General features: G+C 50.6%; 1 protein-coding gene and 1 long non-coding RNA gene across 2 annotated transcripts; one reads left to right on the top strand and one right to left on the bottom strand.

Moving 5' to 3' along the window:
- Window positions 1-222: 222 nt before the first annotated feature.
- Window positions 223-17299, top strand: ESCO2 (establishment of sister chromatid cohesion N-acetyltransferase 2). The gene is made up of 11 exons (XM_071417253.1): window positions 223-2220; window positions 2807-2861; window positions 3015-3066; window positions 5246-5547; window positions 7308-7339; window positions 7491-7622; window positions 9764-9853; window positions 11620-11787; window positions 14243-14520; window positions 16857-17112; window positions 17252-17299. The coding sequence occupies exons 1-11, from the start codon at window positions 1702-1704 to the stop codon at window positions 17297-17299; spliced, it is 1932 nt and encodes a 643-aa protein (XP_071273354.1). The 5' UTR covers window positions 223-1701.
- A 3059-nt stretch (window positions 17300-20358) lies between these two features.
- LOC139584905 (uncharacterized) lies at window positions 20359-22708 on the bottom strand. Its single transcript, XR_011676867.1, has 2 exons — window positions 20827-22708; window positions 20359-20640 (listed from the first exon to the last, which is right to left on the bottom strand). It is a non-coding gene; the product is annotated as an uncharacterized lncRNA (long non-coding RNA).
- Between the last annotated feature and the right edge of the window lie 48 nt (window positions 22709-22756).

Genomic DNA, 22756 nt, shown 5'->3' with positions numbered 1-22756 from the left:
GTTTTTTGGGGGGATTTTTGGGGGTTTGGGGTTTGGGTTCCCTGGAATTCCCTCCCAAGCCCTGAACTCCCTCCTGGATTTGCAGCAGCCCCGGAACGCCCCGGAAACGGAGCCGGGAGCCCGACAGGTGAGAGCCCAAAAAATCCCCTAAAAATCCACCCAGAAGCCCAAATATCCCAAAATCTCAATGACCTGAAACCCAAAAACCCCAAAATTCCCAAATCCCCGACAAATCCCCCCAAATCCCAAAAATCCCCCCCAAAATCCAAAAACTCCCAAAATCTTCCCCGAAACCTCAAAAACCTCCAAAAATCCCCCCCCAAAAATCCAAAATTCCAACAAAAAAAACCCCAAAAAATCACAAAAATCCCCCCTAAATTCCATAAAGTCCCCAAAGAAATCCTTAAAAAAACCCCCCAAAATCCCAAAAAAACCCCCACAAATTCCAATAGGATCAAAATCCCAAAAACTCAGGAAAATGCCCCAAAAAAATCCTTGGAATTCCCAAAAATCCCCAAAAATCTCCAAAGCCCCGAGTCCGGAATTCCCGGAATTCCACCCCCCCCTCATTCCCGGTTTTATTTTTCCAGCTCCTGCTCGGAATTCCGGACCCCGCTGCGCAAACGGCCCCGAGCTGCTCCGGGATCTGCATCCCAGAATTCCCAACATTCCCAAAATTCCCGGAATTCTCACAGTCCCGAGCTGGAAATCCGGGAGAAAGCGGCGCCATCCCGGAAACTGCGGCTCCCAGAGGGAAATTCGGGAATTCCAGCAGGAAATTCGGGAATTCCCAGGAATTCCCACTTTTCCGTGGGGGTTTTCTATGGGCAGAGGAATTACCTGGATCCCCTGGAGAGGAAACGGCTGCGGGAGCTGCTGGGGGGGGAGGGGAAAATCCCGGAAAAATCCGGGAATTCCGGGAATTCTGGATCTGGGAATTCCAGGAATTCGGGATCTGGGAGGTTTGGTGGGAAATCCAGCAAAAAATCCGGGAATTCTGGGGGGAAATCCGGGAATTCCAAGAAGAATTCCAAAGGCAATGCCAAGGGGAAAAGCAGCGGGAATTCCTGGAATTCCAAGGTTGGGAATTCCCAGAAATCCGGGAATTCCCGGAAATCTGAGCTCAGGAATTCCCAGATTTTCAATGGTGGGAATTCCCAGGATTCCAAGCTCAGGAATTCCCTGATTTCTGAAGTTGGGAATTCTGAGCTCAAGAATTCCCAGATTTCCAACATTGGGAATTCCCAGAATTCTGGGCTGGAGAATTCCCAGAATTCCAGGGACTCCGAGCTTGGGATTTCCCAGAATTCTGGGATTTCCGGGAATGGGAATTCCCAAATTTCTGAGCATGGAAATTCCCAAATTTCCAATGTTGAGAATTCCCAGAATTCCAGGGACTCCAAGCTTGGGATTTCCCAGAATTCTGGGGTTTCTGGGAATGGGAATTCCCAGATTTCCAAGGCTGAGAATTCCCAGAATGCCAAGATTGGCGTCAATTCCCAGATTTCCGGGATTGTTGGGAATTGCGGGAATTCCCGGCCGGGCCCGTTCCGGGTGCTCCTGGCCGGGGTTCGGCCGCGCCTGCGCCTCCCCCGGGGCTGCGCCTTCTTCAGCAGAGCCCGGAAAAAAACGGGAAAATCCCAAAAAATCCCCGGGGAGGAGCCCCAGGAAACGGCGGGAACGGAGAGGAAACTTCCGGGAATGGAGAAGGAACTTCCGGAAATGGGGAGGGAACTTCCGGAAATGGAGAGGAAACTTCCGGGAATGGGCAGGAAACTTCTGGAAATGGAGAGGGAACTTCCGGAAATGGAGAGGAGACTTCCGGAAATGGAGAGGGAACTTCCGGAAATGGAGAGGAGACTTCCGGAAATGGAGAGGAAACGTCCGGAAATGAAGAGGAAACTTCCGGAAATGGAGAGGAAACGTCCGGAAATGGAGAGGGAACTTCCGGAAATGGAGAGGAGACTTCCGGAAATGGAGAGGGAACTTCCGGAAATGGAGAGGAAACTTCCGGAAATGGAGAGGGAACTTCCGGAAATGAAGCAGGAACTTCCGGAAATGGAGCGGAAACTTCCGGAAATGGAGAGGAAACTTCCGGAAATGGAGAGGAAACTTCCGGAAACGGCGGGAAATGAAGAGGGGAAGGAAAACCGGGAATGCTTCAAGGGATGGGAGCAGGGAAAAAACGGGAAAAAAACCCAGGAATGCAACGGGAATGAGGTGAGGAAATGGGGGATTTCTTTGGGAATTTTGGGAAATTTTCTTGGGAATTTTGGGGTTTTTTTTGGAATTTTTTGGGAAATTTCCCCAGGAATTTCCTGGGGATTTTCTGGGAATTTCCTCAGAATTTTAGGGAAATTCCAGGGGATTTTGGGGAATTTCTTTGGAATTTCCTTGGAATTTCGGGGAATTTCTGGGAATTTTTCTTGGGAATTTTTGGGGAATTTCTTTGGGAATTTCAGGGAATTTCCAGGGGATTTTGAGGAATTGCTGGGAACTTCTTTGGGAATTTTGGGGGATTTCTGGGAATTTCTTTTGGAATTTTAGGGAATTTCTTAGGGAATTTCCTTGGGAATTTTTCTTGGGAATTTCCTGGGGAATTTCAGAGAATTTCCTGGGGAATTTCTGGGAACTTCAGGGAATTTTCTTGGGAATTTCCCTGGGGATTTCAGGAAATTGTGGAGAATTTCAATGGATTTCTGGGAATTTCATGGACTTTTGGGAAAATATCAGGGGGAATTTGGGAATTTCTGGGAATTTCTGGGAATTCCCAGGACACCCCGCAATGGTTCCCATTTTCCCCCAGGCCCCCTCTGCTCCGTGCCCGCATTCCCCGGATGCCCCGGCCCAGCAGGACTTGGGTGAGTTGGGAAAACCTCGGGAATTCCCTGGGAATTCCTGGAATTTTCCTGCTGGGAATCCCTGAGCTCCCAATTCCGGGATTTTTCTGGGATTTTCCAGGATTTTTCCGGAATTTTTCCGGGATTTTCCGCCATTTTCCCGTTGTTTTCCAGGCTCTCCGTGCCCGGCCGGGCTCTTCCCCATTTTCCTGCCCAGCAGGAGGAGGTGAGGTCCCAGTGCTGCTCCTCCCCCTTTTCCCACTTTTTCCCCATTTTCCCCCTTTTTTCCCCCATTTTTTCCCTTTGTCCCCATTTTCCCATGTTCCCCCCATTTTTCCCTATTTTTCCTGATTTTTTTTCTACTTTTGCCTTATTTTTTCCCATTTTTTTCCCCCTTTTCCACCCTTTTTTCCCCTTGTTTTCCCCATTTTTTCCCAATCTTTTCCCCCATTTTTTCCCTTTTCCCCCTTTTTTCCTTTTATCTTTCCATCTTTCCCCACTTTTTCCCATTTTCCCCCTTTTCTATTTTCCCCCTTTTCCCCCCATTTTTTCCCATATTTTCCCCACTTGTTCAATTTTTCCCCTTTTTCCCCATTTTTCCCACTTTTCCTCTATTTTTTCCCATTTTTCCCCCATTTCCTCCCCCTTTTCCCCCACTTTTCCCCAATTTTTTCCCGCACTTTTTTCTCTTTTTCTCGCACTTTTTTTCCATTTTCCCTTTGTCCCCATTTTTCCCATGGTTCCCCCATTTTTTCCTGATTTTTTCCCTACTTTTTCCCCTTTTTTTTCCCATTTTTTCCCCATTTTTCCCCCTTTTCCACCTTTTTTTCCCCCTTGTTTTCCCCATTTTTTTCCCAATCTTTTCCCCCATTTTTTCCCTTTTCCCCTTTTTTCTATCCATCTTTCCCCACTTTTTCCTATTTTCCCCCTTTTTGCCCCCCATTTGTTCAATTTTTCCATTTTTTTCCCTTTCCCCCCTATTTTTTCCCATTTTTCCCTTTTTTCCCCCCACGTTTTCCCCATTTTCCCCCAATTTTTCCCCTTTCCCCCATTTTTTCCATTTTTCTCCATTTTTCCCATTTCCCCCAATTTTTTTCCCATTTTTTTCCATTTTTCCTTCCACTTTTTCCCCATGTTTTCCCCATTTTCCCAATTCTTTCCCCAATTTTTCCCATTTTTCCCATATTTTTCCCCCATTTTTCCCAATTTTTTCCCTTTCTGCCCCATTTTTCCCTTTTTTCCATTTTCCCCCTTTTTCTCCCTATTTTTTGCCATTTTTCCCATTTTCCCCACTTTTTCACTTTTTTCCCATTTTGCCCCATTTTCCCCCTTTGTCCCCCATTTTTCACCAATTTTTCCCAATTTTTCCCTTTTCCCCCATTTTTTCAATTTCCCTTTTTGTTTCCCATTTTCCCTGATATTTCCCATTTTTCCCTGATTTTTCCCCCGTTTTTCCCCTGATTTTCCCTTATTTTTCCAATTTTTTCCAATTTTTCCCCTGATTTTTCCCAGTTTTTTCTCCATTTTTTTCCCACCTTTTCCTCAATTTTTCCCCATGTTTTTCCCAGTTTTTACCCCTGATTTTCCCAGTTTTTCTCCTGATTTTTTCCATTTTTTCCCTGCTTTTTCTCAATTTTCCCCTGTTTTTTCCCTGATTTTTCCCAGTTTTTTCCCTATTTTTTCCCAGTTTTTACCCCTGATTTTCCCAGTTTTTCTCCTGATTTTTTCCATTTTTTCCCTGCTTTTTCTCGATTTTCCCCTGTTTTTTCCCTGATTTTTCCCAGTTTTTTCCCTATTTTTTCCCAGTTTTTCCCCTGATTTTTTCCATTTTCCATGATTTTTCCCAGTTTTTTCTCCATTTCTTTTCCAGTTTTTCCCCAGTTTTTTCTCTGATTTTCCCTATTTTTTCCCAGTGTTTTCCCAGGTTTTTCCCCTGATTTTTCCCAGTTTTTTCCCCATTTTTCCATTGATTTTTCCCATGTTTTCCCCTGATTTTTCCCAGTTTTTTTCTCTTATTTTTATTTTTCCCCTGATTTTTCCCAGTTTTTCCCCATTTTTTGCCCAGTTTTCCCCCTGATTTTTCCCTTATTTTTCCCCAGTTTTTTTTCCCTGTTTTTTCGCAATTTTTCCCCTGATTTTTCCCACTTTTTCTTAATTTTTTTCCCCATGGTTTTCCCATTTTCCCCCTGATTCTTCCCAGTTTTCCCCCTGATTTTTCCCTTATTTTTCCCCAGTTTTTTCGCAATTTTTTCCCCTGATTTTTCCCACTTTTTCTTCATTGTTTTCCCCATGGTTTTCCCATTTTCCCCCTGATTCTTCCCAGTTTTCCCCCTGATTTTTCCCTTATTTTTCCCCCTTATTTTTCCCCCTGATTTTTCTCCCCCATTATTTTCCCCCCATTCCAGGCCCCTGGAGCAGCTCCCAGGTCCCTTTGGCCCCTCTGGAAAAGCCCCCAGGGGCTGCCGGGAGCAACAACAACAACAACAACAACAACAGCAGCAGGAGCAGCTGATCATTGTGAGCGGGAACAGCGGGAACAGCGGGATTCCGGAACGTTCCGTGGGGAACGGGAATGGGAAACGGGGGAATGGGATACGGGGGGGTTCTCCGGAACGTTCCATGGGAAACAGGGAATGGGAAATGGGGGAGTTCCAGATCGTTCCATGGGAAATGGGGAATGGGAAATGGGGGAATGGGATACGGGGGGGTTCCGGATCGTTCCATGGGAAATGGGGGAGTTCCGGAACATTCCATGGGAAATGGGGAATGGGGGAGCTTCAGATCGTTCAATGGGAAACGGGAATGGGAAATGGGGCAGGTCCAGAACATTCCATGGGATACGGGGGAGTTCTCCAGAACATTCCACAGGGAACGGGAAACAGGGCAGTTCTGGAACATTCCATGGGAAACGGGGAATGGGGGAGGTCCGGAATGTTCCGTGGGAAATGGGAAATGGGGGAATTCCAGAACATTCCATGGGGAACGGGGGAGCTCCAGAACGTTCCATGAGGAACAGGGAACGGGGGAGCTCCGGAATGTTCCATGGGAAACAGGGAATGGGAAATGGGGGAGTTCCAGATCGTTCCATGGGGAACGGGGAATGGGGGAGCTCCGGAACGTTCCATGGGAAACGGGGGAATGGGAAATGGGGGAGTTCTCCGGAATGTTCCATGGGGAACAGGGAACGGGGGAGCTCCGGAACGTTCCATGGGAAATGGGAAATGGGGGAGCTCCGGAACATTCAATGGGAAACAGGGAATGGGGGAGCTCCGGAACGTTCCATGGGAAACGGGGAACGGGGAACTCCAGAACATTGAATGGGGAATGGGGGAGCTCCGGAACGTTCCATGGGAAATGGGGGAAATCCAGAACATTCCATGGGAAATGTGAACGGGGGCATTCCGGAACATTCCATGGGAAATAGGGAATGGGAAATGGGGGAGTTCTGGAACATTCCATGGGATATGGGGGAGCTCCAGAGATCGTTCCATGGGGAATGGGGATGGGAAATGGGGCAGATCTGGAACATTCCATGGGAAATGGGGAATGGGGGAGCTCCAGAACATTCCATGGGAAATGGGGGAATTCTGGAACATTCCATGGGAAATGGGAAATGGGGAGTTCCAGAACATTCCATGGGGAACGGGGGAATGCAGGAATTCTGGAACATTCCATGGGAAACAGGGGACTTCTGGAACATTCCATGGGAAATGGGGGAATGGGGCAATTCCAGAACATTCCATGGGAAACGGGGGAGTTCCAGAGCATTCCATGGGGAACAGGAATGGGAAACAGGGGAACTCTGGAACATTCCATGGGAAATGGAGGAATTCTGGAACATTCCATGGGGAATGGGAAATGGGGGAATTCCGGAACATTCCATGGGAAATGGGAATGGAACCTGGGATGGGAACCCTGGGATGGGAAATGGGGGAATTCTGGAACATTCCATGGGAAACGGGGAATGCGGGAATTCCAGAACATTCCATGGGAAATGGGGGAATTCTGGAACATTCCATGGGAAACGGGGACGGGGGAATTCCAGAACATTCCATGGGAAATGGGGGAATTCCAGAACATTCCATGGGAAACGGGGACGGGGGAATTCCAGAACATTCCATGGGAAATGGGGGAATTCTGGAACATTCCATGGGAAACGGGGACGGGGGAATTCCAGAACATTCCATGGGCTGGGAGTGGGAGATGGGATGGGAAATGGGGGAATTCTGGAACATTCCATGGGAAATGGGGAATGCGGGAATTCCAGAACATTCCATGGGGAATGGGGAATGGGAAATGGGAAATGGGGGAATTCTGGAACATTCCATGGGCTAGGGGACGGGAAATGGGGAACGGGAAACGGGGGCGTTCCAGAACATTCCACGGGCTCTTGGCTTCTCCCATTCCCGGCATTCCCTGTGTTCGTTCCCAGCATTCCCATTTTTCCCGTTTTTCCCCCCTGATCAGGACGCGGGGCAGCATTCCCTGTTTCCCCGGCAGTGCGGATCCTGCGGGATGCTCTTCCCAGAATTCCCATTTTTCCCATTTTTCCGATCAGGACGCGGGGCAGCATTCCCTGTTTCCCCGGCAGTGCGGATCCTGCGGGATGCTCTTCCCAGCATTCCCAGAATTCCCATTTTTCCCCCATAGGACGCGGGGCAGCATTCCCTGTTTCCGCGGCAGTGCGGATCCTGCGGGATGCTCTTCGCTCCCGGCGTTCCCGAGGATCGGCTCCAGCACCTGCGGCACCACCGGAGAATGCGGCAGAGCCTGAGACACGCGGTGAGCGGGAAAACGGGAATGGGAATAGGAACAGTGGGAATGGGAACGGTGGGAATGGGAATGGTGGGAATGGGAGCGGGAATTCCAGGGGAATGGGAATGGTGGGAACGGGAGCAGGAGTTCCATGGGAAATTCCATGGGAATGGTGGGAATGGGAGCGGGGATTCCAGGGAATATTCCAAGGGAATGGTGGGAATGGAAGCTGGAATTCCATGGGAAAATTCCGTGGGAATGGTGGGAATGATGGGAGTGGGGATTCCATGGGAAATGGGAATGGGAATGATGGGAATGGGAGCAGGAATTCCAAGGGAATGGGAATGATGGGAATGATGGGAATGGGAGCGGGGATTCCGTGGGAGTATTCCATGGGAATGGTGGGAATGGAAGCTGGAATTCCATGGGGAATATTCCATGGGAATGGAAGCAATGGGAGCGGGGATTCAATGGGAATATTCCATGGGAATGGTGGGAATGGGAGCAGGGATTCCAGGGGAATATTCCATGGGAATGATGGGAGTGGGGATTCCATGGGAGTGGGAATGGGAATGGTGGGAATGGGAGCTGGAATTCCAGGGGAAATAGGAATGGTGGGAATGGGAATGGAAGCTGGAATTTCATGGGAAAATTCCATGGGAATGGTGGGAATGGGAGCAGGGATTCCAGGAGAATGGGAATTCTGGGAATGGTGGGAATGGGAGCGGGAATTCCAGGGGAAAATTGCGTGGGAATGGTGGGAATGGAAGTGGGAATTCTATGGGAAATTCCATGGGAATGGTGGGAATGGGAGCAGGGATTCCAGAGAAGTGGGAATGGGAATGATGGGAATGGGAATGGGAAGGATGGGAATGGAAGTGGGAATTCCAGGGGAAAGTTCCATGGCAATAGTGGGAATGGAAGTGGGGATTCCATGGGAATGGTGGGAGTGGGAATTCCATGGGAAATGGGAATGGGAATGGTGGGAATGGGAGCTGGAATTCCATGGGAATGATGGGAGTGGGAATTCCAGGGGAATGGGAATGGTGGGAATGGAGGCTGGAATTCCATGGGAATATTCCAGGGGAATGGTGGGAACGGGAATTCCAGGGGAGTGGAAATGGGAATGATGGGAATGGGATCAGGAATTCCATGGGGAATATTCCATGGGAATGGTGGCAATGGGAGCAGGGATTCCATGGGAAATTCCATGGGAATGGTGGGAATGGGAATGATGGGAATGGGAATGGGAATTCCATGGGAATATTCCATGGGAATGGTGGGAATGGAAGCTGGAATTCCATGGAAAAATTCCGTGGGAATGGTGGGAATGGGATCGGGAATTCCAGGGGAATGGGAATTCTGGGAATGGTGGGAATGGGACTGCGGCACCCAGGGAAGGGAGAGAGGGAATTCCAGAGGAATTATGGGAATGTGGGAATGGGGGAATTGCAGGAGTTCTGGGAATGGGGGAATCTGGGAATAAGGGAATGGAGGGTGTGGGAATTCTGGGAATGGGGAAATGGGGGAATGATGGGAAGAGCGGGAATGGGAATATGGGAATGGGAACGGGAAATTGGGATGGAAAACTGGAAATGGGGAATGCAGGAATGCAGATGGGGAATGGGAATGTGGGAATTGGGAATGTGGGAATGCTGGGAATTGCCGGATAAATTCCTGCCCTGGACTCGTTTCTGGGATTCCCACCTGCAATTCCTGCCCGGGATTCCCTCTTGGGATTCTTCCCTGGGATTCCCCCCTGGAATTCCAGCCCTGGCCGGGCTCTCTGGGAAGAGCTGGGATTGATCCCAGTCCCCAGACCCGGAGCCCTGAGATTCCCCAAATCCTGGGATCCCCAATCCCCCAATCCTGGGATCTCCCAATCCCAGAATCCCTGAGATTCCCCAAATCCCCCAATCCTGGGATCCCCCAATCCCAGAATCCTGGGATCCCCAATCCTGGATCCTCCAATACCAAAATCCTGGATCCCAATCCTGGAATCCCAGGATCCCGAGCTCCCCCAGTCCTGGAATCCCATAATTCCCCACTCCTGGAATCCCATAATTCCTCACTCCTGGAATCCCATAGTTCCCCCAATCCCAGGATCCCCCAATCCCGGGATCCCGGCTCCCCCAATCCCGCGGTGATTCCCGGCATTCCCTCGGCAGGGCTGGAAGCAGGAGCGCGTGGTGGCGGAATTCTGGGATGGGAAAATCCTCCTGATCCTCCCCCAGGATCCCAAATACGCCCTCAGGAAGGTACCGGCAGTTCCTGGGCTTTCCTGCGGGAATGGGAGCTGGAATCCCAAATCCCAATGGGATCTGATCCCGAAATCCCAGCGGGATCGGATCCTGAAATCCCAAATCCCAATGGGATCTGATCCCGAAATCCCAGCGGGATCTGATCCTGAAATCCCAACGGGGTCTAATCCCAAATCCCACTGGGAGCCAATCCCAAAATCCCAAATCCCAATGGGATCTGATCCCGAAATCCCAGGAGGAGCTGATCCCCAAAATCCCAATGGGATCTGATCCCCAAACCCCAGTGGGATCTGACCCCGAAATCCCAGTGGGATCTCATTCTGAAATCCCAAATCCCAGCAAGATCTGATCCTGAAATCCCAACGGGGTCTAATCCCAAATCCCACTGGGAGCCAATCCCTAAATCCCAAATCCCAATGGGATCTGACCCCGAAACCCCAGCGGGATCTGATCCCAAAATCCCAAATCCCAGTGGGATCTGATCCCGAAATCCCAGGAGGATCTCATCCTGAAATCCCAAATCTGAATGGGATCTGATCCCGAAATCCCAATGGGATCTGATCCTGAAATCCCAAATCCCAGTGGGATCTGATCCTGAAATCCCAACCCTAAATCCCAAATCCCAATGGGATCTGATCCCGAAATCCCAAATCCCAATGGGATCTGATCCCGAAACCCCAGCGGGAGCTGATCCCCGGAATCCCACCCCAATCCCTAAATCCCAATGGGATCTGATCCCCAAATCCTGAATCCCAGCAGGATCCGATCCCTGATTCCCACCCCGGTCCCTAAATCCCGATTCCCCGTGCAAACCCAGCCTTTCTTGGGAACAAATCCTCTTTTCCTGGGAATTCCCACCCCATTTCTCTGAGAATTCCCACCCCATTTCCCCAGCAATTCCCACCCCATTTTTCCCAGAATTTTCCCCCTGTTTCTCCCGGAATTCCCACCCCGTTTTGCCATCATTCCCACCCCATTTCCCCAGCAATTCCCACCCCATTTTCCCGGAATTCCCACCCCATTTTCCCTGGAATTCCCACTCCATTTTCCTGGAATTCCCACCCCATTTCTCGGGGAATTCCCACCCCATTTTTCCCACCAATTCCCACCCATTTTTCCCACCAATTCCCACCCCGTTTCTCCTGGAATTCCCACCCCGTTTTCCCAGAAATTCCCACCCCATTTCTTCCAGAATTCCCACCCCGTGTCTCCTGGAAGTTCCCCCCTGTTTCTCGTGAAATTCCCACCCCATTTCCCCAGCAATTCCCACCCTGTTTCCCCAGGAATTTCCATCCCATTTTTCCCAGAATTCCCTCCCTGTTTCTCCTGGAATTCCCACCCCATTTTCCTGGAATTCCCCCCCTGTTTCCCCTGGAATTCCCATCCCATTTTTCCCGAATTCCCACCCCCTTTCTCCTGGAATTCCCACCCTGTTTTTCCCAACATTTCCCACCATGTTTTTCCCGAAATTCCCACCCCATTTTCCCAGGAATTCCCACCCATTTTTCCCAGCAATTCCCACCCATTTTTCCCACCAATTCCCACCCCGTTTCTCCTGGAATTCCCCCCCTGTTTCTCCTGAAATTCCCACCCCATTTTTCCCTGCAATTCCCACCTCATTTTCCCAAAATCCCCACCCCAATTTTTCCCAGCAATTCCCACCCATTTCCCCGCAATTCCCACCCCGTTTCCCCGGAATTCCCACCCATTTTCCCGGAATTCCCACCCCATTTTCCCGCAATTCCCACCCCGTTTTCCCGCAGGCCGAGGAGGTTTTGGCCGTGGTGGATTCCGAGCTGGGTTTCCCGGAGCATTCCCGCGGTTTCCCGGAGCAGCGTTCCCGGATTTTCCCGGCGCATTCCCGGGTGTACCTGTTCGTCAGCCCCGGGCAGGGCGTGCTCGGCTGCCTGGTGGCGCAGCCCATCAGCCAGGTGGGAGATCCTCGGGGATTGGGGGGCATTCCCGCTCTCCCGTTCCCACTTTTCCATCCCCAGTTCCCCCTTTTCCCACTCCCATCCCCATTTTCCTATTCCCATCCCCATTCCCCATCCCCAAATTCCCAGTTCCCCATTCCCATCCCCGTTTCCCATTCCCATCCCCCATCCCCATTTCCACTTTTCCATTCCCATTCCCATTTTCCCATCCCCATTCCCAGTTCCCCATCCCCAGTTCCCCATTCCCGTTCCCATTCTCAGTTCCCAATTTCCGTTCCCATCCCCATTTCCCAGTTCCTGATTCTCATTCCCCATTCCCAGTTCCCATTCTCAGTTTCCCATTCCCAGTTCTCATCCCCATTCCCAGTTCACAGTTCCCATCCCCATTCCCCATCCCCAAATTCCCAGTTCCCCATTCCCATCCCCATTTCCCATTCCTATCCCCCATCCCAGGTTTCTCATCCCCATTCCCAGTTCCCCATTCCCGGTTCCCCATTCCCAGTTCCCCATTCCCATCCCCATTTCCCATTCCCATCCCCATTCCCAGTTCCCCATCCCCATTCCCATCCCAGTTCCCAGTCCCCATTCCCAGTTTTCCATTCCCACGTTTCCATCCCCATTCCCGTCCCCGTTCTCATTCTCAGTTCCCAATTTCCGTTCCCATCCCCATTCCCAGTTCCCCATTCCCATCCCCCATTCCCAGTTCCCCATTCCCATCCCCATTTTCCCATTCCCATCCCCCATTCCCAGTTCCCCATTCCCATCCCCCGTTCCCAGTTCCCCATCCCCATTCCCAGTTCCCCATTCCCATCCCCCGTTCCCAGTTCCCCATCCCCATTCCCAGTCCCCATTCCCAGTTTTCCATTCCCAGTTTCCCGTTCCCACGTTTCCATCCCCATTCCCGTCCCAGTTCCCATTCTCAGTTCCCAACTTCCGTTCCCATCCCCATTCCCAGTTCCCATTCTCAGTTCCCAACTTCCGTTCCCATCCCCATTCCCAGTTCCTGATTCTCATTCCCCATTCCCAGTTCCCCTTCCTCATTCCCAGTCCCCATTCCCAGTTCCCATTCCCAGTCCCCATTCCCAGTTCCCATTCCCAGTTCCCATTCCCAGTTCCCATCCCCAGTTCCCCATTCCCAGTTCCCCATTCCCATTCCCAGTTCTCCATTCCCATCCCCATTTCCCATTCCTATCCCCCATTCCCACTTCCCCATCCCAGTTCCCCGTTCCCATCCCCAGTTTCCCACCCCCATTCCCATTCCCAGTTCCCCATTCCCAGTTCCCCATTCCCAGTTCCCCATTCCCGTCCCCATTTCCCGTTCCCATCCCCCATCCCCATTTCCACTTTTCCATTCCCATTCCCATTTTCCCATCCCCATTCCCAGTTCCCCATTCCCGTTCCCATTCTCAGTTCCCAATTTCCGTTCCCATCCCCATTTCCCAGTTCCTGATTCTCATTCCCCATTCCCAGTTCCCATTCTCAGTTTCCCATTCCCAGTTCTCATCCCCATTCCCAGTTCACAGTTCCCATCCCCATTCCCCATCCCCAAATTCCCAGTTCCCCATTCCCATCCCCATTTCCCATTCCCATCCCCATTCCCAGTTCCCCATCCCCATTCCCATCCCAGTTCCCAGTCCCCATTCCCAGTTTTCCATTCCCACGTTTCCATCCCCATTCCCGTCCCCGTTCTCATTCTCAGTTCCCAATTTCCGTTCCCATCCCCATTCCCAGTTCCCCATTCCCATCCCCCATTCCCAGTTCCCCATTCCCATCCCAGTTCCCATCCCAGTTCCCATTCCCACATTCCCATCCCCATTCCCAGTTCTCCACTCCCAGTTCCCATTCCCAGTTCCCAGTTCCCCATTCATTCCCAGTTCCCAGTTCTCCATTCCCAGTTCCCAGTTTCCCATTCCCAGTTCCCCACTCCCCGTTTCCCATTCCCATCCCTATTCCCTGTTCCCATTCCTAGTTTCCTATTCCCAGTTCCCATTCCCACATTCCCATCCCCACTCCCAGTTCCCATTCCCAGTTCCCAGTTTCCATTCCATCCCCCATTCCCATTCCCAGTTCCCCATTCCCAGTTCCCTTTCCCAGTTCCCCACTCCCAGTTTCCTGTTCCCATTCCCAGTTTCCCATTCCCATCCCCATTCTCAGTTGCCATTCCCAGTTCCCAGTTTCCATTCCATCCCCCATTCCCAGTTCCCCATTCCCCCGTTCCCAGTTCCCCATTCCCACGTTCCCATTCCCCGTTTCCCACTCACAGTTCCCCACTCCCAGTTCCCATTCCCATGTTCCCAGTTCCCCACTCCCACATTCCCAGTTCCCCACTCCCACATTCCCAGTTCCCCATTCCCAGTTCCCCACTCCCACATTCCCAGTTCCCCATTCCCACATTCCCAGTCCCCCATTCCCAGTCCCCCATTCCCACATTCCCAGCTCCCCATTCCCACAGGCATTCCGGGTGCTGCCGGAGCCGGGCTTGGCACCGTTACCAGAGCCCCAGGACCCCCGGCATTCCCGGGACCCCCGGCATTCCCGAGATCCCGTTGACCCCTTCGATCCCGCCGTTCCCGCCGTTCCCGCTGTTCCCGCCGTTCCCGGTGATCCGTCGCTGCGTGCCTGGCGCTGTTCCCTGGAGCCGGAGCCGGCGGTGTGCGGGATCAGCCGGCTCTGGGTGCTGGGGTCGCGCCGGCGCCGCGGCATCGCCCGCAGGATGCTGGACGCGCTCAGGTGGGAAACCGGGAATGGGAAAAGGGGGGGGAAACGGGATTGGGAACAGGGAGGAAACGGGATTGGGGATGGGGAACTGGGATTGGGGATGGGGAAATGGGATTGGGGAAACAGAAATGGGATGTGGGATGGGATAACAGGAAAAGTGGGATTCGGTTTGGGAAATGATGGAAAACTGGGATTGCCAGGTGTGGGAATGCTGGATGTGCTCAGGTGGGAAACTGGGAATGGCCGGGAATGGCGGGGGGAAAATGGGGAATGGGGATGGGGGGAAAATAGGATTGGGGATGGGGAACTGGGATTGGGGAAACAGAAATGGGATTTGGGAATGGGGAACTGGGATTGGGGACGGGGAACTGGGATTTGGGATGGGGAAATGGGGTTTGGGATGGGGAAATGGGGTTTGGGATGGGATAACAGGAAAACTGGGATTCGGTTTGGGAAATGATGGAAAACTGGGATTGCCAGGTCTGGGAGTGCTGGATGTGCTCAGGTGGGAAACCGGGAATGCTGGGGGAAAATGGGGAATGGGGAAATGGGATTGGGGATGGGGGAACTGGGATTTGGGATGGGATACCAGGAAAACTGGGATTCAGGGAGGAATGGTTTTCCAGGGTTTTCCATTTCCTGTGGTTTTCCCAGTGTTTTCTGTTTCCCGTGGTTTTTCCTGGTGTGTTCCCAGTGTCTTTCCCCGGTGTTTTCCCATTTCCTGGTGTTTATTTTTCCCATAATTTTTCCTGTTGTTTTCCCGGTGTTTCTTTTTCCTTGTGTTTTCCATTTCCTGCTGTTTATTTTTCCTGGCATTTCCCATATTCCCATTATTTTTCCTGGCGTTTTCCATTCCCCATTGTTTTTCCCATTGTTTTTCCCGGTGTTTTCCATTCCTCATTGTTTTTCCTGTTATTTTTTCCATTGTTTTCCTGGTATTTTCTATTTCATGGTATTTTTCCCACTGTTTCCTGGTGTTCATTTTTCCCAGTGTTGATGTTTCCTGGTGTTTTCCATTTCCTGTGATTTTTCCTGGTGTTTTCCCAGTGTTTTCCATTTCCCATAATTTCTCGTGCTGTTTCCCATTTCCCTGATTTTTCCCAGTGTTTTTCCCAGTGTTTTCCCAGTGTTTCCCAATTTCCCATTATTTACTTTTCCCAGTGTTATCCATTTTCCCCTTGTTTATTTTTCCTGGTGTTTAGTATTTTCCCCATTGTTTTTCCATTATTTTCCCCATTGTTTTCCCATTTCCCAGTGTTTATTTCTCCTGGTGTTCCCCATTCCTGGTGCTTCACTTTCCCCATTATTTTTCCTGGCGTTTATTTTTCCCGGTGTTTTCCATGTCCCGTTATTTTTCCCGGTGTTTATTTTCCCCGGTGTTTCCCATTTCCCATTGTTTCCCATTTCCCGGTGTTTATTTTTCCTGGTGTTTCCCTTTTCCCAGTGTTTCCCATTGCCTGGTTTTTCCCGTTGTTTCCCATTTCCCGGTGTTTATTTTTCCTGTTGTTTCCCTTTTCCCGGTGTTTCCCGTTTCCCATTGTTTCCCATTTCCTGTTGTTCCCCATTGTTTCCCGTTGTTCTCCGGTGTTTCCCGGTGTTTCCTGGTGTTTCCCATTTCCCGGTGTTCCCTGTTGGTTCCCATTGTTCCCTGTTGTTTCCTGTTGTTTCCCGTTGTTCCCCATTTCCCAGTGTTTATTTTTCCCATTGTTCCCAATTGTTCCCCGGTGTTTACCCTTGTTTATTTTTCCCAGTGTTCCCCATTGTTCCCCATTCTTCCCCCGTTGGTTCCCATTGTTTATTTTCCCTGCTGTTGATTTCCCGTTGTTTATTTTTCCCATTGTTGATTTTCCCCATTGTTTATTTTCCCCGTTGTTGATTTTCCCCATTGTTTATTTTCCCCGGTGCTGATTTCCCGTTGTTTATTTTCCCCATTGTTTATTTCCCCGTTGTTTATTTTCCCTGTTGTTTATTTTCCCCGTTGTTTATTTTTCCCATTGTTTATTTTCCCTGTTGTTTATTATTTCCCCCGGTGTTTATTTTCCCTGCTGTTGATTTCCCGTTGTTTATTTTTCCCATTGTTTATTTTTCCCGTTGTTTATTTTCCCCGGTGCTGATTTCCCGTTGTTTATTTTCCCCGGTGCTGATTTCCCGTTGTTTATTTCCCCCATTGTTTATTTTCCCCGTTGTTTATTTTCCCTGCCGCTGATTCCCCGTTGTTGATTTTCCCCATTGTTTATTTTCCCCATTGGTTATTTTTCCCCATTGTTTATTATTTTCCCTGCTGTTGTTTATTATTTTCCCTGCTGTTGTTTATTCCCCGTGCCGCGGTTGCTGCGGTGCCGTTCCAGGCGCACGTTCGTGTTCGGGGCGGTGCTGAGTTCCCGGGATTTGGCCTTTTCCGACCCCACCGCCGACGGCAGAGGCTTCGCCGCCCGCTACTGCGGCCGCCACGACTTCCTCGTCTACAGCCCCCTCGCGCCGGCGGGGTGGAAACCGCGATCCAAACCGGGATCCAAACCGGGATCCACAGCACCGGGATCCAAACCGGGATCAGCACCAGGAGCCACAACGGGAACCAAACCGGGATCCACAGCACCGGGATCGGCACCAGGAGCCACAATGGGATCGGCACCAGGATCCACAGCACCGGGATCCAAACTGGGATGGAAACTGGGATCCACACCGGGATCTGCACTGGGATCGGCACCAGGAGCCACAACGGGATCCAAACCGGGATCCACAGCACCGGGATCCAAACTGGGATGGAAACCGGGATCAACACTGGGATTAACAGCACCGGAATCCATAGCACCGGGATCAACACCGGGATCAGCACCGGGATCAGCACTGGGAGCCGCAACAGGATCCACACCGGGATCCAAACTGGGATGGAAACCAGGATCAGCACCGGGATCTGCACCGGAATCCACACCAGGATCAACAGCACCGGGATCCAAACTGGGATGGAAACCAGGAGCCACAATGGGATCCACACCGGGATCCACAGCACCGGGACCCAAACTGGGATGGAAACCGGGATCCAAACCGGGAGCCACAACAGGATCAGCAGGATCCAAACCAGGATCGGCACCGGGATCGGCACCGGGATCAGCACCGGGAGCTGCACTGGGATCCACACCAAGATCATTGGGATCTGCACCAGGATCAACACCGGGAATTGCAGCAGGATCGGCACCGGGATCATCGGGATCAGCAGGATCCGCACCAGGATCTGCACTGGGATCCACAACACCGGGAGCCACACCAGGATCAGCAGGAGCTGCACTGGGATCGGCACCAGGATCCAGACCGGGATCAGCACCAGGATCACCGGGATCTGCAGCAGGAGCTGCACCGGGGTCCGGACTGGGATTGGCACCGGGATCTGCACCAGGATCAACACCGGGATCAGCAGGATCAACACCGGGATCTGCAGCAGGATCCGGACTGGGATCAGCACCGGGATCCGGACTGGGATCAGCACCGGGATCTGCACCAGGATCCACACTGGGATCAGCAGCAGGATCCGGACTGGGATCAGCACTGGGATCACCAGGATCAACACCGGGATCAGCAGGATCTACACCTGGATCTGCACCAGGATCGGCACCGGGATCAGCAGGATCAACACCGGGATCTGCAGCAGGATCCGGACTGGGATCAGCACTGGGATCCGGACTGGGATCGGCACCAGGATCTGCACCAGGATCCGCACTGGGATCTGCAGCAGGATCCGGACTGGGATCAGCACGGGGACCTGCAGGATCTGCACTGGGATCCGCACCAGGATCGGCACCGGGATCACCAGGATTGGCACCAGGATTGGCACCGGGATCCACACTGGGATCACCGGGATCAGGATCATTGGCATCATCGGGATTGGGATCAGGATCGGGATCACTGGGACCAGCAGGACCAGGAATCCTTCCCTAAATCCCTTCCTTCCCAAGTCCTTCATTCCCTTGGGAATCCTTCCCTTCCCGTCTGGGAATCTTTCCCTCTCTCCCTTGGGAATTCTTCCTTTCGTGGAAAACTTCCCTCGATCCCTCCCCTCTGGAATCCCTCATTCCCTTCCCTTCCCTTGGGAATCCTTCCCTCGATCCCTCCCCTCTGGAATCCCTCATTCCCTTCCTTCCCTTGGGAATCCTTCCCTCGATCCCTCCCCTCTGGAATCCCTCATTCCCTTCCCTTCCCTTGGGAATCCTTCCCTTCCCTTCCCTTTGGGATTCCATCCTTTCCTGGCGTCCTTCCCTTCCTTTCCTTGGGAATGCTGAGCTCCCTTGGGAATCCTTCATTCCCTCCCTCCTTCCCTTGGGAATCCTTCCCTCCTCTTCCCTCCGGAATCTCTCATTCCCTTGGGAATCCCTCCCTGAATCCCTCCCCTCACCCACCCTTCCTTCCCTTGGGAATCTCTCATTCCCTTCCTTCCTTTGGGAATCTTTCCCTTCTCTTCCCATGGGAATCCTTCCCTGAATCCCTCCCAAATCCTTCATTCCCTTGGGAAAGTTTCCCTTCCTTGGGAATCTTGAGCTCCCTTGGGAATCCTTCCCCGGATCCCTTCCCAGTCTTTCCAAATCCTTCGTTCCCTTTGGAATCCCTCGTTCCCTTCCTTTCCCTCGGGAATTCTTCCCTTCCCAGAATCCTTCCATCCCCTTCCCTTGGGAATCCTTCCCCAAATCCCATCCCTTCCAAATCCACCATTTCTGGGGAATCTTTCCCTTCTTTTCCCTTGGGAATCCCTCCCTAAATCCTTCATTCCCTTGGGAAAGTTTCCCTTGGGAATCCCTCCCTTCCCTTCCCTTCCCTTTGGAATCCCTCATTCCCTTGGGAATTCTCCTTTCCCTTGGGAATCCCTCCCTTCCCTTCCCTTCCCTTTGGAATCCCTCATTCCCTTGGGAATCCCTGATTCCTTTGGGTTCCCTCATTCCCTTGGGAATTCTCCTTTCCCTCTGGAACCCCTCATTCCCTTTGGGATCCCTCATTCCCTTGGGAATCCCTCCCTTCATTCCCTTCCCTTTGGGATCCCTCATTCCCTTTGGAATCCCTCATTCCCTTGGGAATTCTCCTTTCCCTTGGGAATGTCCCTGCCAGCCCCTCCCCTCTCCCTTCCTGCCCAGCTGCTGCTGAATTCCACTGGAATTCCTGGAATTCTCCAGGATCCCCCGCAATTCCTGCTTTTTCCCCAGGCGTTTTTTGGGATTTAAGTTAATTGGGGTTGGGGCTTCGTTAATGGGAATCGGTTTTTCCCCATTCCCTTGGAATTCTGGGAATTCTGCCCGAGGGTTTTCCCACCTGGAGCCTCCCAGGCAGGGAATTCCAGGGCTTTGTGGGAATATCCCAAAGTTTTCTGAGGATATTCCATAAATTCCTGACAATATCCCAAGTTTCTATGATGATATCCCATAAATTGCAGTCAATATCCCAAGGTTTTCCAGGGCTTTGTGGGAATATTCCAAGATTTTCTGTGGATATTCCATAAATTTCTGAAATATCCCAAGTTTCTATGAAGATATTCCATAAATTTCTGTCACTATTCCAAGGTTTTGTGATGCTGTTCCAAGGTTTTCTGATATTCCATAAATTTCTGAAAATACTCCAAAGTTTTCTGTTCTCTCATTTTTTTAAATGGGAATATTCCAAGGTTTTATGAGAATATTCCAAGGTTTCTATGGGAATATTCCAGGGTTTTTTGGGGGGGTATTCTGGGTTTTTATGGAGATATTTGGGTTTTTTTTAGGAATATTCCAGGGTTTTTTTGGGAATTTTCCCCCCTCAGAGAACCCAAATCCCATCCAAGCTCCGGCGCCTCTGGAAAATCCAAATCCCAAGGAAAAATCCAGCAATCCCAGCAAGAGGAACAGATTTATTTATTGGGAACATTTCTGAGGGAAAACTTGGGAAAATCCAACTCCAAAACTTGGGAAAATCCAATGGGAAAACTCGGGAAATTCCAGCCCCAAAAAGGAGGGAAAATCCAAAGAAAAAGGAGGGAAAATCTGACCTAAAAGAAGGAAAATCCAGCAAAAATCTTGGGAAAATCCAAACCCCAAAAAGAAGGAAAATGAGGGAAATTCCAGCCCAAAAATGAGGGAAAATCCAGCCCTAAAAACTTGGGAAAATCCAAACCTGAAACTTGGGAAATCCGACCCCAAATTGGGAAAATCCAACTTCAAAGGGAGAATCCATCCCAAAGTTTGGGAAAATCCAAACCCCAAAAAGAGGGAAAATCTGACCTAAAAGAGGGGAAAAATCCAGGAAAAATCTTGGGAAAATCCAAACCAAATAAATGGAAAATGAGGGAAATTCCAGCCCAAAAACTTGGGAAAATCCAAACCTGAAATTTAGGAGAATCCAACCTGAAAACTTGGGAAAATCTGACCTAAAATCGAGGGAAAATCCAAACTCCAAAGAGTGGGAAAATGAGGGAAATCCAACATAAAAGTGGGAAAATCCAATGGGAAAACTCGGGGAATTCCAGCCCAAAAAAAGAGGGAAAATCCGACCAAAAAAAGGGAGAATCCAACCTAAAATGAGGGAAAACCAGATTGAAAAAAATGAGGGAAATTCCAACCCCAAAGAGGGGGAAAATTGGGAAATCCAACTGAAAATGAGGGAAAATCCAACCTAAACTTGGGAATTCCAGCCCAGAAAAGGGGGGAAATCCAGCTGAAAAAAAGAGGGAAAAACTGACCTAAAAGAGGGAAAAAAAATCCAGGAAAAAGCTTGGGAATAATCCAAACCCCAAAAAGAGGGAAAATGAGGGAAATTCCAGCCCAAAAATGAGGGAAAATCCAACCTAAATTTGGGAATTCCAGCCCCAAAATGAGGGAAAATCCAACTGAAAAAAAAGAGGGAAAATCCAAACAAAAAGAAGGAAAATCCAGCCTGAAAAAGGGGGAAAATCCAACCCCCAAAAAAGGGAAAACGAGGGAAAATCTGACCTGAAAAGTGGGAAAATCCAATGGGAAAACTTGGGAATTCCAGCCCAAAAAAAGGGAAAATCCGACCTCCAACCTGAGAGGATTCAGCCTGAAAAATTGGGAAAATCTGATTGGAAAATGAGGGAAAATGAGGGAAAATCCAACTGAATAAAGAGAGGAAATGCAACTGGAAAAGGAGGGAAAAGTGGACCTGGAAGAGGAAAACTCCAGCAAAAAAAAGTTGGGATAATCCCAACCCCAGAGGGAAAACCCAGCCCTGAAAATTTGGGAAAAATCCAACCTCAAAGAGAGAATCCGACCCAAAATCCAGGGAAAATCCAAAGCCCAGAAAAGTGGGGAAAAGGAAGGAAATCCAGCCTAAAAGGAGGGAAAATCCGACCCCAAATTTGGGAAATCCACCCTAAAATCCCGGGAATGGGATGAGCCCGGCTCTGGAGCACAGCCCAAGGAAAGCTGGGAATGGGCAGGGATCTGGAATTCTGGGAATTGTTGGGTTCTGGAAATGTGGGAATGGGCAGGGATCTGGAATTCCAGGAGTTTCAGGCTCTGGAAATGTGGGAATGTCAGGGCTCTGGGAATGTTAAACTCCATAATCCCAGAATCTGAGGAATTCCAGCTCCAGAATCCTGGGAATTCCAAGCTCTGGAATCCAGGGCTTTCAGGGCTGTTATCCCAGGAATCCCAGCTCTGTTATCCCAGGAATCCCAGCTCCATAATCCCAGGAATTTGGGGCTCTGGAATCGCAGGAATCCCAGCCCTGTAACCCTGGGAATGCCAGCTCCATTATCCTGGGTTCTCAGGGCTTTGGAATTCCAGGAATCCCAGCTCCATAACCCCAGAATTCCCACTCTGTTATCCCAGAATTCCCACTCCATTATCCCGGAATTCCCACTCTGTAATCCTGGGAATGCCAACTCCATTACCCTGGGCTCTCAGGGCTTTGGAATTCCCACTCCATTATCCCAGAATTCCTGTTCTGTTATCCCACAATTCCCACTCATTTATCCTGGTTACTCAGGGCTTTGTTATCCCAGAATTCCCACTCCGTTATCCCAGAATTCCTGTTCTGTTATCCAGGTCTCTCAGGGCTGTGTTATCCCAGAATTCCCACTCTGTTATCCCAGAATTCCCGCTGTCCCCTCAGGGCTGTGTTATCCCAGGATTCCTGTTCTGTTATCCCTCATCCCCATTCTCCCTCATCATTCCTGCTCTGTTATCCTGGCATTCCCATTCACTTATCCCGGCATTCCCGCTCCATGGTTATCCCGCCGTTATTCCCGATATCCCATCCCTCATTCCCGATATCC

Source organism: Agelaius tricolor, unplaced genomic scaffold (genome assembly GCF_023055355.1).
Source record: "Agelaius tricolor isolate 1412-34295 unplaced genomic scaffold, bAgeTri1.0.p SCAF_68, whole genome shotgun sequence".
Classification (NCBI taxonomy): Eukaryota; Metazoa; Chordata; class Aves; order Passeriformes; family Icteridae; genus Agelaius; species Agelaius tricolor.
Note: the sequence above shows the minus strand (reverse complement) of the source record. Positions and strands in the feature narration are given on the sequence as shown.

Excerpts from the sequence above, each read along its gene's own strand:
- ESCO2 (XM_071417253.1), top strand. The coding sequence starts at position 1,702 with ATGGAGAAGGAACTTCCGGAAATGGGGAGGGAACTTCCGGAAATGGAG. Across the intron at positions 5,548-7,307 it reads GGGGAATGGGATACGGGGGG|GACGCGGGGCAGCATTCCCT; the intron begins GTTCCGGATCGT and ends CCCCCTGATCAG. Across the intron at positions 9,854-11,619 it reads CCAAATACGCCCTCAGGAAG|GCCGAGGAGGTTTTGGCCGT; the intron begins GTACCGGCAGTT and ends GTTTTCCCGCAG.